The sequence below is a fragment of the Perca flavescens genome, chromosome 6 (genome assembly GCF_004354835.1).
Source record: "Perca flavescens isolate YP-PL-M2 chromosome 6, PFLA_1.0, whole genome shotgun sequence".
Classification (NCBI taxonomy): Eukaryota; Metazoa; Chordata; class Actinopteri; order Perciformes; family Percidae; genus Perca; species Perca flavescens.
The window spans coordinates 34,217,536-34,234,885 of NC_041336.1; the positions used below are offsets into that span (position 1 = coordinate 34,217,536).

The 17,350-nt window shown below is 41.3% G+C and overlaps 1 protein-coding gene across 1 annotated transcript in view; it reads left to right on the top strand.

Moving 5' to 3' along the window:
- adgrb1a (adhesion G protein-coupled receptor B1a) overlaps positions 1-17,350 on the top strand; it is a 201,122-nt gene that overhangs the window by 39,462 nt on the left and 144,310 nt on the right. Inside the window, exon 2 of the mRNA XM_028580628.1 lies at positions 8,873-9,828. Coding sequence (XP_028436429.1) covers positions 9,087-9,828 — 742 coding nt within the window. The 5' untranslated portion in view covers positions 8,873-9,086. The remainder of the gene's footprint in view (positions 1-8,872; positions 9,829-17,350) is intronic.

Below are 17,350 nucleotides of genomic sequence, written 5' to 3' on the forward strand. Positions count from 1 at the left end.
CCAAGGTAATTATTGACTGTGGTCATATGTTGAATGTGAAGACTACTGGAACATATCTAACAGGGCTGGGACGATTCGTCGACGTAGTTGACGTCATCGACTACTAAATAAAATAAATAAATAAAACTCACGTGCAAATGAATTAATGTAATGCGGAACTACTGTAATGCGGAACTACTGTTAGATACGCGGGTTCTAGGGGCACCTAATCTGTACCTTCGCCTTACCTCTGAAGCTAGCGGAGCTCCTCCGCCTACATGCAGGTTTTTGTCAGGTCGACAGTCCAGTTACTGAGTTAGAGATAGCAGCACGAAAAGATGAGTATGTCGAGTGGTGGCGACCCACAAGAGTTCCCCGCCGGCCTCTTTAAGAGCGCAAATTTGGCAAAACTTCGAGACTGTATGGGTGCAGCCTGGAGCTTCCTGTGTCATGTCTTCTCGTTTCACGCCGCCCCCGCCTCGAAAACGTCGGTCTTCGGATCAGTTCCAGTAGTAGGCTGCAGGCGAGAGAGTGATGGATAAAACGAGGACTGTGTGTCGGCGTTGTTCAGCAGTTGTTTGGTATGTGAGTGGAAATAGATCTAACATGCTAACGCATATCCGACACCATCACCCAGATGTGCCAGTCACTGGAACGAGACAAAAAAACTGTCCAACTTCTCCTCCCTACAGTGCTTAACCAGCCTTTAGATACAAATAATTAAAGTTAAATTAAAGGGAAAAGAGCTTGGATGTTAAACAAGAGCTTATTCATTATTTTACTTACTGTAAAAAAAAGCAAATACAGGCTGCTCTTTTTGCACTTGCTCTGTGTACTTTAAGTTTTTATTTTTGTATTCCTCCTGAAAGTGACTTTATTTTGTGGTTGGATTGATAGTCTACATCTGGCTTCAGGTTGCACTACAAATTCATTTTATTTTATTATTTCATTTGAACCTTATTGAAATTTGTTTTGTGTAAATTGTTAATAATTGAGCAATGGGTAAATAATCGCTAATTGAAAAATTAATTGTTAGATTAATTGAAAAATGTATTGTTAGATTAGTCGACTCATCGAAAAAATAATCGTTTGGGACAGCCCTAATATCTAATTTTGAACGAAAAGCTAATCTTACCCTCTTCCATCATTCACTCTTTTGAGCATCATATGCATGGACCAAATAGTTTCCAACATATCCAACTCCACAAACTGCTGTAGCTGCCAAATTATTTTGCCTTTGAAAGAATTTGATGACGCAGAGGAGCAATTTTACACAACTTGTACTTCAGAGAAGAGGGAATCCATGTGTGTCTCGCAGCCCCATGGCTTTTTGCCTTGTAGTTTACACAGCAGAGTGTGGCAGCAGCTCCCTGTGTTACTCTGCTAATCAGCCTGTAATCCCTGTGCTGCTGATGTGAGAAGTGATGCTCCGTGTGACTCTATCATTTTCTCATCAGTGCTTTCTTTGTCTCTATCTCTATCTCTCCCTCTACATCTCTGTCTGAGGGACTGTTGCTTCTCTGTGATTGGGCCATTGTTCTGACTCACTCACAGAGCCAGCCTGTTGGCCATGTTTACATGGATTCATGCTTCAAGGCTGCTGGCTAATGCAACACCTTTGTTCTTTTAATTGCTTGCTGTTCCAGCCACAGGCTGAAAGGAATGAATAATTCCACAGCTACAGAATACTAACATTTTCACCCAGGGAAGAACTTCCTCACTCTGAATATGAAATGTGCCCAGGCAGCCCGGTATATCGACCACAGCTCCACATACAAATATATTAAAATGCTACCTGTATAATCTGTATTCAATTAAACTAAGACACAATCATTCGGTCAACAAACAGGACCATCACTCAGAGAATTGGCGGCTTGCAAACTGAATGAATTTATTTGTCACCAGGGGCCCCATTTATAAACGTATGCCACTCTCTACGCAAGAATTGGGATTTCTAAAAAGCAAACGACGGGAAAATGTGCGGTCCTCCACGGACATGCTGAAACCAAGCGTACGCACAGAATCGGGCAAAATGAGAAACTGCGACACTGGCGGCACATGGATGAAACACGTGAAACTCAGACCATTGTGTAAAATTCATCAACAATATTGCCTCTCATTAACAATTTGAGGAGGAGCGAGGCATGGAAATGGCAGTGTATCAGTCAGAGAGGGTCTTACCTACCTGTCCTTGTTTTATGATGAATGTTGGTTGATGAATGGATGAATGTTGTTGTTTTTAGGTTATATATACGGATGTGTGCAATATAGTTTGATTTAAGCACCGCTGGAAGGGCCATTTGCAATTTTGTTGACAATGACATAATGACAATAAAGGCTTCTTATCTAAACTAATGACATATGCTATCAGGTTGCATTTTTAAAAGTCTATGTTTTTTCTAGTGTGACCCATATTAGGGACTAAAAGTAACATGTACTAAAATAAAATATAAAAAAAATAAAAAGGATTCATGCAAGCCATGCTAAGTTCCACCTGTGCTGAATTCTTTGTTCCACCTACAAAAGCCTGGAATCACCAGTTCTCAGTGTCATTTTCTTGCAGCCTTTGGTGCCTGATAGGGATTGGGTATCGTTCAAAAGATTTCGATACCGGTACCGATACAAATAACGTAACTTTGATACCGGTTCCTAAATTATACTTTTTTTCTACGACAAGTAATGCTAAATAGCCAATCACAGACATTATTAGATCTTGGTAGAAGCATGCTGCATGCTTATTGGCTAACTGAGATTTATTCCTAAGGGTATTGAAATTGGGTATTGAATGACGAGGCATTTTTTTTGATACTCGATACTTTAGAGGCATTATTCGGTCATTGCCTAAAATTTGATACTCGATACTTTAGAGGCATTATTTGGTAGTTGCCTAAAAAATATAGAATTCGGTATCCAGCCTTAGCACCTGCTAAGCCTTTCATAAACCATAATTTCAACATACACTGTAACAGCAGACATTCAAAGAGTTGCATCGATTCATTGACAGAGAACATCAAGATGAATCAGATTTCCATCAGCAGACTGCCACTGTGCAGCTCTGGCTCATGTCTCTCGTTTCTCTGCCATATCGTATTCTCCTGTGCTGCAAAGTAGACGAAAGTGTTTTAATAGCAGCTCACCATCTGTTAGCATCTGGAACACGATGGATCGATAGAGGACGGTGGGAGACTGTGTGTGTGTGTTACAGGGTTGGAGGTAAGGAGGGGAGGGGGGGGCAGTGCACGGTGATAGTAATGAGGTGAGGCTTGACATGAACAGGAAGCCCCCAATAGAGCGCTGTGTGTTGGTCGGATCAGACTCCTTGTCAGCAGGTTATGGGGATGAGGAGGAGGAGGTGTGTGTGTGTGTGTGTTTTTGTGTGTGTTTCGGGGCGGGGGATGGGGGGCTGAAGATAAATGAGGCAGGGCTGTCAATAAAGAGCAGCTCTTTATCCTCTGTTAAAGCTCTATTCATTCCATTACTGTCAGGCCTGTCTGGTAAAAACAGGCCTAGGTAGTTTTCCCTGGACACTTTTTGGTACAAGGAGAAGTTAGAGAGCTGCCAGGACGAAATAGGGCGAGGCAAAGTTAGACGTGAGGCGGATTGAGATACAATGAGACAGGATGAATTGCTGTACCTGAAGAAAAGCCTTTTGATTTTAGATACAGGGACTTTGCCATAGCTTAGGGTTTTAAGAGTTGACACCCCCTGAATTAAACCAGGGGTTTATTTTAGCCTCAAAGAGGGAGGTGTTCCATTGTTGTAAGGCAACACTTTTACCGCATTCCCCTAGAGAATACTGCAGTGCTGGCTGGACACTTGAGGCAGCTTAGCTACTATCAGAGGCAGACACTTTTAGCCCCAAATATGAATTCAATAACAGACAAAAGTTTTGCTTAATTCAGAGTATTTCTGGTTTACACAGATACACACTGCTTTGTCAGATACGGGGAATATAGAAGCCTCAGAAATTAAAGCTATTCTTGGTCCCTTTGATACAAATTCCCAAACATATTTCAGTGTACTGTTTAGCTGAAAAAATTAACACGTTTGGCACTGGCCGGTGGGCCTGTTTTCAACGTCACAGACTTTCTCATTTCACAGCTAAACAGTACACTAAAACATTTGAGGCGCGAAGTAGCCAATGCATTAACAGAATCTTGATTCATATTTGATCAGTGCGGCCTGGTTTGACAGTTAGATCGCTGTCCATTAGCAGCGATTGACACTGCGTTAGAGACTCCATCGTAGTACCAGTGATTTCTTCTGAGCCACCTTCGCTGCCTCCCCATCTTTCCCTCCCCAGGCCGATAGTGGGCTGATACTGAGCCGTGGGATTCCAACCAAGCAGAGAAGAGGTTGTGGCGGGTGTCTCCTGCATAATCCTCCCCCGGTCTCCAGAGCAGCTAATATCCCCTCGCCAAACCAGCCTCCTCTCTGGTAGTTACGGCACTTATGTAATCCCACTTATGGTGCTCAACAGCGGGGTGTGGGCTGTTTGTTCCTCGGCTCTGATTGGTTGTTTTACTTGGAATTTACGTGGAATCTTGAAAATGCCATTAGGAGCACCTGGAGGAGGCAGAGGAACATGTTGTTTTTATATCTGTCTCATGTACTACTGTCAGAATATAGTGACAGCTTCAGCAAATATGACAAAAACTTATTTCTATAAAAAGTTTCCAACTATAGCTTTAATTCACACGTGTCAAACTCAGGCCCGGGGGCCAAATCAGGCCCCTCGCAGATTTTGATCCAGCCCGCATATCAATTTAGGTTCACAATACATTATGGTCCAAGTTTTTTGTGGCTTTTTCAATGTTTTATTTTGCTTTTACACATTTTGTCACTTTTGACGATGCTTTTGGTGCTTTTTTACAACATTTTTGCCACTTTTTCCAATGTTTTTGACGCTTTTTTCTTTTACGGCTAACTTCCCTTTTTGCTGACTTTGTTGCGTCTTTATGTCAACCAAACTGTAAGTGAGAAGGGTATATGAGACATGTAAAAGATGCTTGACTTTTTCAATGAAATAAAAGCATGTGAATAAACTAAACATGTCCTTAATGTTATTCTTATTTTCCAGTGTGGCCCTTAGTGAAATTGAGTTTGACACCACTTCTTTAATTGATGTTCTGGGCCACTTGGGGGTGGCATAACAAGCTATAAACTCAACACTGACACATTATCTCCTTATAGAGTTGATATGGCGTATGTGTTTGAGCATGTTTGCGCCACCTAATGTCCAACATTTAGTTCTGTTTTGTTCTCCACTTAGGATGCACTGGATCCATGTTTGCTTACCTGATTTTAACATCTTACATTAGGGTTTATGCTGGTACAGTACCAGATTACCGATCCAATACCAGTGGTCTCTTTTCCCAAATATTTTATCTTTATACCTCACTGTGTAAACCTTACTGGGCTTGTTTGTAATGTATTATGTAAATTAAGATGAGGGATGCTGTGGCTCTAAAATTTGAAGGGGTGGCCTGCTTTGACTAGGCCTGTACAATTATTACATAATTGTCTAACCAAAATTTTGTTACATAATCACAGTTTCTTTGTTTAACAGCAATTAAAACAGAGCATATTTTTAATAAGATGGGTCACACTTTTGTTTGCATTCATCAAACATGTTTACAATACCTGTGTGCACGCTGTAGCATCACAGAACAGTACTATGACTAGGTTTCCTACCAGAGGACGCCCCACCCGCAGTTGCAATTCAAATCGGCTATCAAACGTTAAAAATCCACCAAAGCACTTTATTAATGTAATGTTAGTCTGTCCTTTGTGTTTAATCTACCGACCGCCATTCATTATGCTAGTGTAGTTCCCTGGGGATTTGGGCTCTTATTTTTATAATCTGTAGCAGGGTTTCCCCCAGTGAATTGCAAGCCTGGTGGCCCACTGGGCCTAAGTTGCCCCCCACCAGGCCTAAGCCACTGGGAATAATTTTTTAATAGCCTGGAATGCCAGCCGAACTAAGCCCCGCCCACAACATTTGAGGTCGGGAAGTTCGGTCTGGACTTGATCCGTTGTGGAGCAACTATGCACAAACCATTGCTGTTTGGACCAATCAAATTGTCAGGGCAGGCTTTATACGATGATGGACAGATGATCAACAGTAACGTAATCAACCATGTCACCAAAGAGCATCTTGGGTTGAATTTGTTTACTACAAAGATGGCTGCCGCTGGAGAATTGAGATGTGTGCAGCGTCTGTGACGTCTGTCTCCGTTGCTCTCATTGGTTGTAGATTTATCTAATTGAGTGCAGAGCCATTTTCTTTCCTGGTTCGGTTGAAACATGCCCCATAATTACAGCCCAGTGGAGCAGTATCAGACTCATATTCTGACTAGAATTTTTTCATGTATTTATAAGACATTTTTTAAACTACAGCTACAGTGGGGCGAGTGTTGTTTTTGGCAGCCTGTTTTAATTTTAGTCTAGTCTTTGTGTCAAGCTGTCATTTTACTTTTTATAAGTTTTATTCTCTTTTTAGTCTAGTCAAGTTTCAGTCGACTGAAAGTCTGAGCATTTTAGTCTTATTTTAGTCAGAATTATCCATCCACTATTTTCGTCTAGTTTTAGTCGACAAAAACTGATGACATTTAGTCTAGTTTTAGTCAATGAAAACTGATGACATTTAATCTAGTTTTAGTCAATGAAAACTGATGACATTTAGTCTAGTTTTAGTCAATGAAAATTGTATTTTAGTCTCTTTTTAGTAATGCAATTCTATTTAACCCAGTCAACATAGTATACATACTTAGTAGTATAGACAAAACCAAAATTTTCTTTTAGCTAAACCCATTTCAAACAAGGTTATCTTATTATATTATTGTTACCTTATAGACTCAAGAATACATCCATTCCAGACACAGAAGACGCTCTGATTTGAATTTACAACATATTTATTTTACCAACCAAACGTTGTTTTTTTATTGATATGATAAATGTTCTTTTGTTAATTTTATATTTACTTAAGAAGAAAATGCAGTGTTTTATGATAATAAAGAGGCATGGTTTACTTCATAGGCTGTGTTATTACATTAATGGGTCACATTACAGCAATATAACCAAAATATGTATCCTGGGATTCATTCAAAACTTTAATTTGTTTGAAAAAGTAATAAATAAATATATATTTTTTAAATTTGACTGAAAAAGACAATTATAACGGTAGTCGCAATTATTTCTGAGACAATTAACTGGATAGCAAAATTAGGAATTGTTACAGCTCTAGCTTTGACTGAATGTGTGATGTAATTACTGTATATTCTATAACTAAATTGGCAAATACACTTTTAAAGTAGGATCGGTTGCATCATGGCAAATACCTGATTGGCTTACCCTAATGTGGTGTGTAACGCATCCCTTAGGGCTCTGTTTTAATGTTGAAGTACATTGTTTTTGCTAATTATTTAACTCATTTAGGGCTCAACAGTAATGGTTGCACGGTTGCCCTTGGCAACCAGATTGAGTCAATTGGCAACTGTTTTGTGGTCTCCGATTTCCAACCACCTGTTCAATATTTGTGTTTTTTAAATATATAAAAACAAATCAAAATTTACAAAACTGGAAAATTTATTTAAAAATTTAAATATTTTATTTGGTTGTCTATTTACATTTTAAACACTGTTCGTGCGCAGCACACAACATTTCAGCTGTTGTGCGACCGCTTTCCACACACGTGTGTTTGCTGTGAAAACATACAGGCAACGCAATTTTCTGTTCACGTTAACAGCACATGTTAAAATCTGCTTAGTAGCGGATTTTAACATGTGCCGTTGGCAATGGCAATGGTCTCTACCGGATGGAATAGCAACGCTGATTTCGGTGCATCATTACAGTGCCACTTAAATGTCCAACCGTATTGTCAATTTCGGCAACCATAAGCTGATGCCTGGTTGCCAAGCCGGCAACCATTGTAAAAAGTTAGCGTTAAGCCCTGTCATTTGTATCACTTTCTAAAAACATCTATCAATTTAGCTGTTTTAGCTAATGAAGGTTACATTAAAGATTGCTTTGCATAATATTGTGTTTTCTTTTCATTCAAACCTGCAATAAACATTATATGGACATTAATATTTGTCAGTAAGGCAAACTGAGCACCTTTGGTTTTTCATACAATAACTTAACAACTTACGACAATGTCCCTAAAAAGCACTCATTTTGAATCAATCAGCACGCTTGGCTGAAAACTGAACAAACGCATACCGGGAGCGTGTATTTGAATGACATTGTTTACAATCCTATAACAATTTTCCACGTCATAGCTTTTCAATAAGGAAACATTGATTATAACAACTTGAAAAGAAAAGCTGCTCAAGGGGAAGCAGCCTGTACATAATGTAAAAGAGACTTGCAATAGAAGAAATGGGCCAAAAAGAAATATACTGCTATTATTTTATGTATGTGTATTTAAAGGCAAAACAGCTTATTGTTTTGACTTTAATAAGCAAAAAGGAAAGATGACTATGATCATGGCATTACTGTCCGTGTCTCGACCCTGATAAATTGGAGTAATGAATGTCTGCAGGTGTTGCCTTTTTAGTAATTAGTAGTATAATTGGACAAATTAATGAGCTGGCAGATGAAATATGAGAGCAGACATGTGAGGGAAACAGTTGTCTCTCAGGAAAAGACCGACCTGAACTTGCGCAGTGAAGAAAAACTAAACCACTGGCTCCCTCCCTCCATCTGCTTCTACTCAACTTGCTGTTGTTCTCCAGGGCCCGAATCACTGCAGTCGCTCTCAGTTTACAGAGCAAAAAATAACAGCTGATAGATTGATTTCTCATTGCCGAGATAAATAGAATCAGTGTAATCTCATCATGTTGTCTGATGCGATACAAAGTCTAATCCACATCTTGTCTCTTCCGTTTCACAGGTTCTTGTGAATCTCGGGGTCGACTGATGCAGCCATGGGCCGATTGCTGGATCTTTGAGAGCAACCTTCCTCCCCCTTGTCCTCCACCACATCCTTTTCCTCTACCCCCTGCTCCTCTTATTCCTTTGCCCTACACAGCTGGAGGTAGAGTCCTGCGAAGCCAGAAACCAGTCATCAACCTACGATTCCTTCTCCTTGCCTCCACCTGCAAACCATGACAAGCATTGTTTCTCGGATTCCTGGCCAGTCGAGGTGGCCTCTCCCAGTGCTACTCTTGTATTTTGTCCCTCTGCTTCTGATGGAGGATTGCCATGCAGCACCCTCAGGCCCAGAATCGGACTCCTGCTCCACCTTAGTCCAAAGCCGCTTCTTTGGCTTTTTCCTGTCATCGTCAGTGTTCCCCGCCATTCCTTGTTCCTGGACCTTGCAGAACCCAGACCCGCGGCGCTACACCATCTTCATCAAGGTGACCAAACCTACCGAGGACTGCGTGCCATCACAGCTCCGCACCTTCCAGTATGACTCCTTCCTGGAGACCACACGCACCTACCTGGGCATGGAGAGCTTTGACGAGGTGGTGAGGCTGTGCGATAGCTCTGCCCCAGTGGCCTTCCTGGAGGCCGGAAAGCAGTTCCTCCAAATGAGGAAGGGACCGCCTCGGGCGGGGATGGCCATCACAGATGGCGATGCGGATTTCAAAACAGAGTACCTGGTGGTGGGGAAGCGCAACCCCAGCATGGCGGCCTGTCAGATGCTCTGCCAGTGGCTGGAGGACTGTCTGGCCTCCAGCACGTCTAACAGGCCCTGCGGCATCATGCAGACTCCTTGTTTGTGCTGGGAGCCGCCGCCGCTGCCGCCGCAGCTCAGTGAAGGGGAGAACTGTTATCACAATGGAGTTTACCTGGAAAACTGTTTACCCAGTGTGAAAGAGAGTAGAAGAAATGCTGAGATAAATGGTGAGTAGGAAAGCTTCTAAAAAGTTGATTACATCACAGTTCATATATCAACGGCACAGTTTCCAAAAGCATGCAAGTGCTAAGATCAACCATTATCTCTGCTTCTCTGTAAAACAATAGGGAAAGACAAGCCTTGCATTCAAAGAGACTCTGGGAAAAATTGATTTATTTGTGTCTTCTCTGACCTCGGGAGGTCACCCTTGGAGTTTAGCCTGCTCTCAGCAAAATGGCAGAGAAATGGTATCTACAGTGGCAATCAAGCCAGTGAAAATGGGTGTGATTTGTGGAAAGTGAGGATAATTCTATGACATTGGCTCCCAAGCAAGTAGAGTGCTTTGGCTGAAGTGGAGGAGAGAAAGAGGGGACAGAAAGAGGCAAATGAAAGGTTTAGGGTTTCATCTGATGGAAGTGAGCTCTGTGACCTTGCAAAGTCCCATCCCTCTGTAGTCCGGGGAGGGACACTTGATCGGCCTCCGGGAAAAAGAGGAGAATCGAGTGCTGATATTGGATAGCTTTTGGAATGCTCAGAACAGGAGGGGGTGGTGATGAAAAGAGAGACAAAAGAGGGAGATAGGAGAGAGGGAGAAATGCGACAGAGGAGGGGCCTGTGTCTTGAGGTCTAATTGTCTACTGCTTGATCCCCCCCGCCTCCCCCCTTTCCGGCAGACAGGATGTGGCCTGACATCTCTATCCTGGCTTCGTGAGGACTATGGCCAGAGGGATGGAACATTTCTCGGCTCCCTTTTCTCCCCTTAACGTTTCCACCATCTAACTCTCCCTCCCTTCCCTGCTTCTCTCTGTCGCTTCCCCTAATCAGCCTATGGTCTTATTCTCTGTCCTCCTCCTCTTCCTCCTCCTCCTCTGAGCCACCTCCCCATATTTCCCTCCCCAGGCCGATAGTGGGCTTATACTGAGCCGTGGGAAGCCAACCAAGCAGAGAAGATGTTGTGGTGGGTATCTCCTGCATAATCCTCCCCCGGTCTCCAGAGTAGCTAATATCCCCTTGCCGAACCAGCCTCCTCTCTGCTAGTTATGGCACTTATGTAATCCCGCTTATGGTGCTCAACAGCGGGGTGTGGGCTGTTTGTGCCTTAAGGTGTGAAAAAGAAAAAAAGAAATATACCATCCACTGTTGGCTCGTGTAGAGACACTGTAGAAAGAGATGGATGCATTATAGCTTTTCTTCACCCTCTGTGTGCTTCAACCCACACGGGCGAAGCATCTCTTAGATGATAATCCGAGGTTCAGAGTGAACGAGTGGCGATGGAACCCTGTGATGAGCTCAAATGGAAGAGGCAAGCAGTCACTGAATATTTGGCTGGATGGGCGGCTGGATGGATTGAATTGGTGAATGAAGATAAAAAGAGGATTGGGAGACGTAATGCGTTCTGTGTAGAAATAGGCCGGGGAGCCGGGCAGTTATGGCCCGCTGTGCAGCGAAGAAAGGGATAAAGGGGTGATAGTTGTGAGTGATGAATGAATGAAGGACAATAGATACAGAGACGAGGGAGACAGAGTGGGGGAGGTAGAGGGAAGAGGCTGACAAGCTGAGAAGGGGAGTTGTCTCAGGTGGCTTGATGAGGATAGATAGTTGTTACCTGGGTCAGGCAATACGCAGCTGGACCTGTTTGGTCTTAGCACCTTCAGCAACGGAGGAGTTCATAGATCACAGTCTGTCTCCCAGCCTCCTTCACTCCCTCTCTGCGGAGGGACTGAGGGTCCCGCCCAGTAGCAGACGGAGGGGTGAAAGCTTCTGTCAGGACTCAGCTGATGGGGGCTAGACATGGAGTTTGACTAAAGAAATGGCTTCAAAAAATCATGCAAAAGCACCACTTTACCAGAGATGTTTTTGGCGTGGGGCATAGGTAATATTTTTGGTACTCACCATTATGGTTGTAGGATGTGCAATATCTGGTAGGGCACTGGTGCAATACATATGTTATTGATCAAAGCATGGTTCAATGGGAAATGCAATCTATAGATCTATAAAAATAGAATTAGTGCAATATGAGGGGGAGGATGTGCAGTGGGTTCTCTTGCTTCTGTGAGTGTGGGGGAAGATAGGGTGGTCTTGTGTGAGGTTTATCGAATGTTTATTGAACGTATTTGGATGAGATAATGCATGCTTATGTTTTATGTATGTTTACTGTATGTTTATTGTGTTTATGTGCGATGTGTCGCCATCTTTGTTCTCTAGACTGCCCCAAGACAAATTTCTCCTATAGGAGACAATAGAGGCTTATCTTAATCGACTAAGAGGGGGAAGCTCTAGATCTTTGCCTTGTGCTCAACCTCTCTTCATATGGATCTGTATACCCAAATCATTAATGGAACCAAACTAATGGAAATACAACTAGGTAAAGAGAACGCTAGGCAATTTTCTTTGTCCAAGCAACTGAGAGGACAGAGAAAAATTGGATTCTTTTAAATGGCAATATTATATTAAAATAACTACAGTATGTGCATAATTTTAAAGCTTTTCTCTGGTACCCCCCAGAGCTAGCTTGATAATCAGAGATAATTGCCACTTTTTTTAGTCAGCCTAACATCATGTTGATTTTAGCCAATTTCTCGGGCCAGTCTCTCTAGTCACACGTCCATTTTAGACGATCCGCACATCACAATTTACCTCCAGTGCCAATGTTCAGTGCCACTGCAGGAAGTAGTGTGCCCTTTATGTAGTGAGGTGGATGGTTAAGAGTGTTGAAGTCAGGGTGGTGGATGGATGTGTAGTTAGTACATCGGACTAACCAAGTGCTTTTGTTGTGTAGTCTTAAGAATACCTTACGATTATTCCCTAACCTTAACCATACCATACTGGTCATTCACAGATATTAGATACAGGAAGAACTGGTATTAGATTGATTTGGAACAACTGATTCAACGGCCCGTTTTTTGGCAGTTTGCAGATTATCTGTGTCTGTGTTTTATTTGCCTGATAACCAATAAAGTTAATTAATTAAAAAGTAGTCTATTTTGGCTTGGCTACAGCTCTGTGTTTGTCCCTCTGCTTCAGTTTGACTCACCACTGAGTCTGACTTAATGTCCCGCCCACAACACTATCTGACTCTCTGTTACTGGGTATTATGCTGAAAGTTTCTCATTTATTAAATAATTGCTTAAAGCTTTAGTGCGTAACCTTTTGATATTAATGAACGTCAGCTCCACACATCTCTCGCTGGATCTCTCATTATGATTATGTTCAGAAGTCGGTATCATATCGAAACTCGAGTGAAGATAATGACCTCTTCTGAAGAGTCCATCAAGTTTTTTTAATCCTCCATGTCCTCCTTGGCTACTAGCAACTGCAATGGAGGAGGGGTGGGGGTGGTGCAAGATCACGGAAGGCTTCTATCATGTGGATGTGCCGACAGTTTTGTTGTCATTACTTAGAATTCCTCATGGGGGAGACATAAACTACCCACTATAGCTTTAAAGCAAAGTTTTGTGTTGGAGTTTGTAATGTTCCAAAATCTAAATTCTTTAGTACTTTTTGGGGCATTTTAGGCCTTTATTCATATAGGACAGCTGAAGACATGAAAGGGGAGAGAGAGGGGGAATGACATGCAACAAAGGGTTGCAGGTCGGAGTCAAACCTGCAGTTGCTGCGTCGTGGAGCAAACCTCTATATATGGGCACCTGCTCTACCAGGTGAGCTACGCAGGTGCCCCAAAATCTTAATTTTGACCTAAAGGTTTTCCTTTTCACTGTAAATGCAGATTGGTTCTAAATTTCGGTTATCAGTTTCATTAACTACTACGGTTTGGGTATTGGCCTTGAAAAACCAGTATTGGTCGATCCCTAATTTATATATTGATCTGTAGAATGATGGGGTCAATGTTACCCTTCTATTATTAAAACCAAATAGGATGTTGTCCAGTGAGTGTGGTCGGCCTCTGGTATGACAGATGTGATAGAGCATAATTATCTATTTTACTGAGTCAATAGGACGGCCAACATGAAGTGCTTAACCTATATTAATTCTAATATGACCTTTTGATCATATATGTAATAATTCAAGTGTTTTGTAACAATATCAATTTTAGAATTTTGGGGGACATAAAAGCAAATATCAATTCAATTTTATTTATAGTATCAAATCATAACCAGAGTTATCTTAGGACACTTTACAGATAGAGTAGGTCTAGACCACACTCTATAATTTACAAAGATCCAACAATTCAACAATTTCAGAAGTCAGTGTGTTCTACGTGCATGGCTCACTTTGTGACCACACTTCCTGTGCCGTGGCTGAAATCTTTAACCTTTAAACATGAGATGACTGGTAATTTCAGAGCTATTTTTGGACTGTTCTGACATTCAAAGGGGTTAAGGTGTTGGGACACATTTTGGTTATATAGGTACTTTCACTCCAGAGATATTGTCCTTGGAAATCCATTTTGGTAGACCTTCTATGCATGATAGGTGTGATTTGTATCATGAAATGTGGTGTGGGATGAAGCAGGAAAGGATTCATTTGTTAGCCCTCGGTGGACAGCAGAGGAGGCAGTGAGTGATTACAGGATGGATGAGAGAGATGTGAGGAGATGAGAAAGCACATGACTCAATCTGAACAAAAGAGACACTTTTGGGATAGCTTCGAGAAAGCCCCAGAAAGGACCAACAAAGTGAACTTAAGGTGAAGGAGGACAGATATAACTCAACCACAATGCCATGGGATCATCTGTGTTGTGACCTTGGTTGCACGTCATGCACTCTCACTCTTAGCAGTCATTTTAAAGTGTGAAATACTTAATAAAGCTTGGAAAATTTGGAAACGTCTTTGGAATGTGCATGTTCTTTACATGTTTCTAGACTTACCTTGCACGGCAGCTGCATTCTCGCAATATCACAAGATCACACAAGAATCCATATTGTCAGGCTTCAAGTAGTCTCGCCTTGCCAGACCTTCGTCCTCAGCGCTGCAGAGGAGGGTCTGGCTAGTCCACACAGCATTCCGGGACAGGAGAAAAATGTGCTCTGGTTTATTGGCATTTCTTTAAACCAATCACAATAGTCTTGGGCGCTGCCAAATTGGTTTGGGAAGGACCTTGTTTTGGTGGAACATGTGTACGTTTAAGTTTAAGTTTTAGTCGTGCAACAGAAAACTCAGATTGGACAGATAGTCTAGCTAGCTGTCTGGGTTTACCCTGCAGAGATCTGAGGAGCAGTTAACCATAGGCCTCATAAATCCACCAGAGAAACACCAAGAAAGCGGAATGTAATGGACATGATCCGGCGGAAAATCCGGCGGCCCCGGCGCAATCCCGGAAGTGGAACGTTGTGGATATACACTAGGCTTCAGGTAATGCGTTTGTTTGTTTCTGAACTATCAGCATCTGGTGAGGAGCTACTGGCAGCAACGTGTGTGGTTGTGATAGATGGCGGACATGATAGACAGATGGTTCATCCAATCACATGCCACGTATTTCTTTTTAAGTGCCTGCCCATTTACAAACAGTTTCCAATGTCGGTTTCACTGGGCATTGTCGGTTAACAATTTTCGGAAAAAAGTAAAGTTATTTAAAAGAAGATAATCAGTTGATAAGTCAATAAGAAGCAAAGTAAGACAGAGTAGGGCAGGACATGCCAAACTGACTCAGTCCTAATGCATGCTGGGATAGGATCCAGGGATAGGTTTGTTGTTTGATATAGTTACTGGTGTTTGAACAAACAAAGATGATCTTGTCTAGTCTGCCTTTGACAAGAACTGCTTCTTGATATTTATTTTTCCATCATCGTATAGGACCCTTGCGAATACATCCTTGCATGAAGCACCGAATATTCTTCTCTTCTTTTTTTCTTAGAGCTTACTTTTTGTTGCCTCCAGTTTTGTCAAATCCTGATTCCTGGTTGAAATCGGAGACTGGCACTCGTAGCAGTAACAGTGACACAGCTGTCAACAAGCAATGACTTGACAATGACAAATATTTTAGCTTGACACACACACACACACACACACACACACACACACACACACACACACACACACACATATTTATATATATACACACACTGTATATATTGGAGCAGTAAACACCAATTCCTTTTAACACCACTAATTTGTTTTCACTCACAATTAACCCACGTGCGTCTGTAATTTGGGCTCCGTAGTTTAGAAAAATCAGGAAGCGGAGCTGGATAATATACATTATCATGTGGTCATATGTGCCCATCTGTTAGCTAGATTACTAGTAGTGGAGAATATTCTAGACAGTAGTTGTCATTGCTTTGGATTGTTGCATATAATAATAACAATAATTTATATATATATATATATATATATATATATATATATATATATATATATATATATATATATTAGGGGTGGTACAGTTCACAAAACCCACGGTTCAGTTCGTATCACGGTTTTAGGTCACGTTTTTGGTTCTGTACGGTTTTTGTTGTCATTTTTTCTTTAATCTTTAACACTCCAGAAATATACTTCAGCATATGATATATACAGTAGCTTAATTATCCAATGTAGGACACAGTATTAAAACATAGTTCTATCTTGTAATCATGCACAAACTGAATTTGACTTTAAGCACATTATCGGGACCATCTCTGAGGAAAGCGAGGTGAGATTTTGATACAGCAAGAGGGAAGACAATGATGATTTCAATAAGCTTTTTATTTATTTGGCAAAGAAATGAGTGTGTATCGCCATTTACAGGAACATATGTGCCCTTTTTAGCACATGAAGATTGAAATATTACAGAATAACAATTGAAATAACTTGCATTTATCAAACTAACAACTCCAGTGTAGCTCTTACAAAAATACAAGTGACGTGACCTGCAGCACTCCACACTCGGTCGGCTCACTCTTTTAAACTTTGTCAATCTGAAATGAAGACAGATTCAGCAACTGCATGATCTATTTCTCACTTAAAATGTTTTCAGAAACACTTTTCGGTGAACTATTTTCGTAAAATATGAGATCGTATTCACAACGAGACGCCATTAGAGTCTGTTTTGAAATTCGAGAGCAGCCAGCCCCACGTGACGCGTTCGTCCAATCATCTGCCATGTGTTGCGTTTTTAACGCTCATCCCGCTCGACTTTTGCAGTAACTGTTTTAACATAGGTGTTGAAAGAGGGCACAACGGCAGTAAGTGGTTTGTGCACATTAGAAGTGTATTGACGAACCGCGCTACACACACACGTTCTGAACCGAGACAAGCACACCGTACGTTTCAGATGTTTTTTCATGAACCGTACCACCCCTAATATATATATATATATATATATATATATATATATATATATATATATATATATATATATATATAAAGCAAGCATATTTGCCCGCTATCATGTTGATAAGCATTAAAAACGTGAAAAATATCCCTTTTAAAGTACCGTTATAACAGATTAACAATGTTTGATTAATTTGTGATTAATCGCGAGTTCACTATGGGCAATCATGCAAACAGCCATATATATATATATATATATATATATATATATATATATATATATATATATATATATACAGTACAGGCCAAAAGTTTACTATG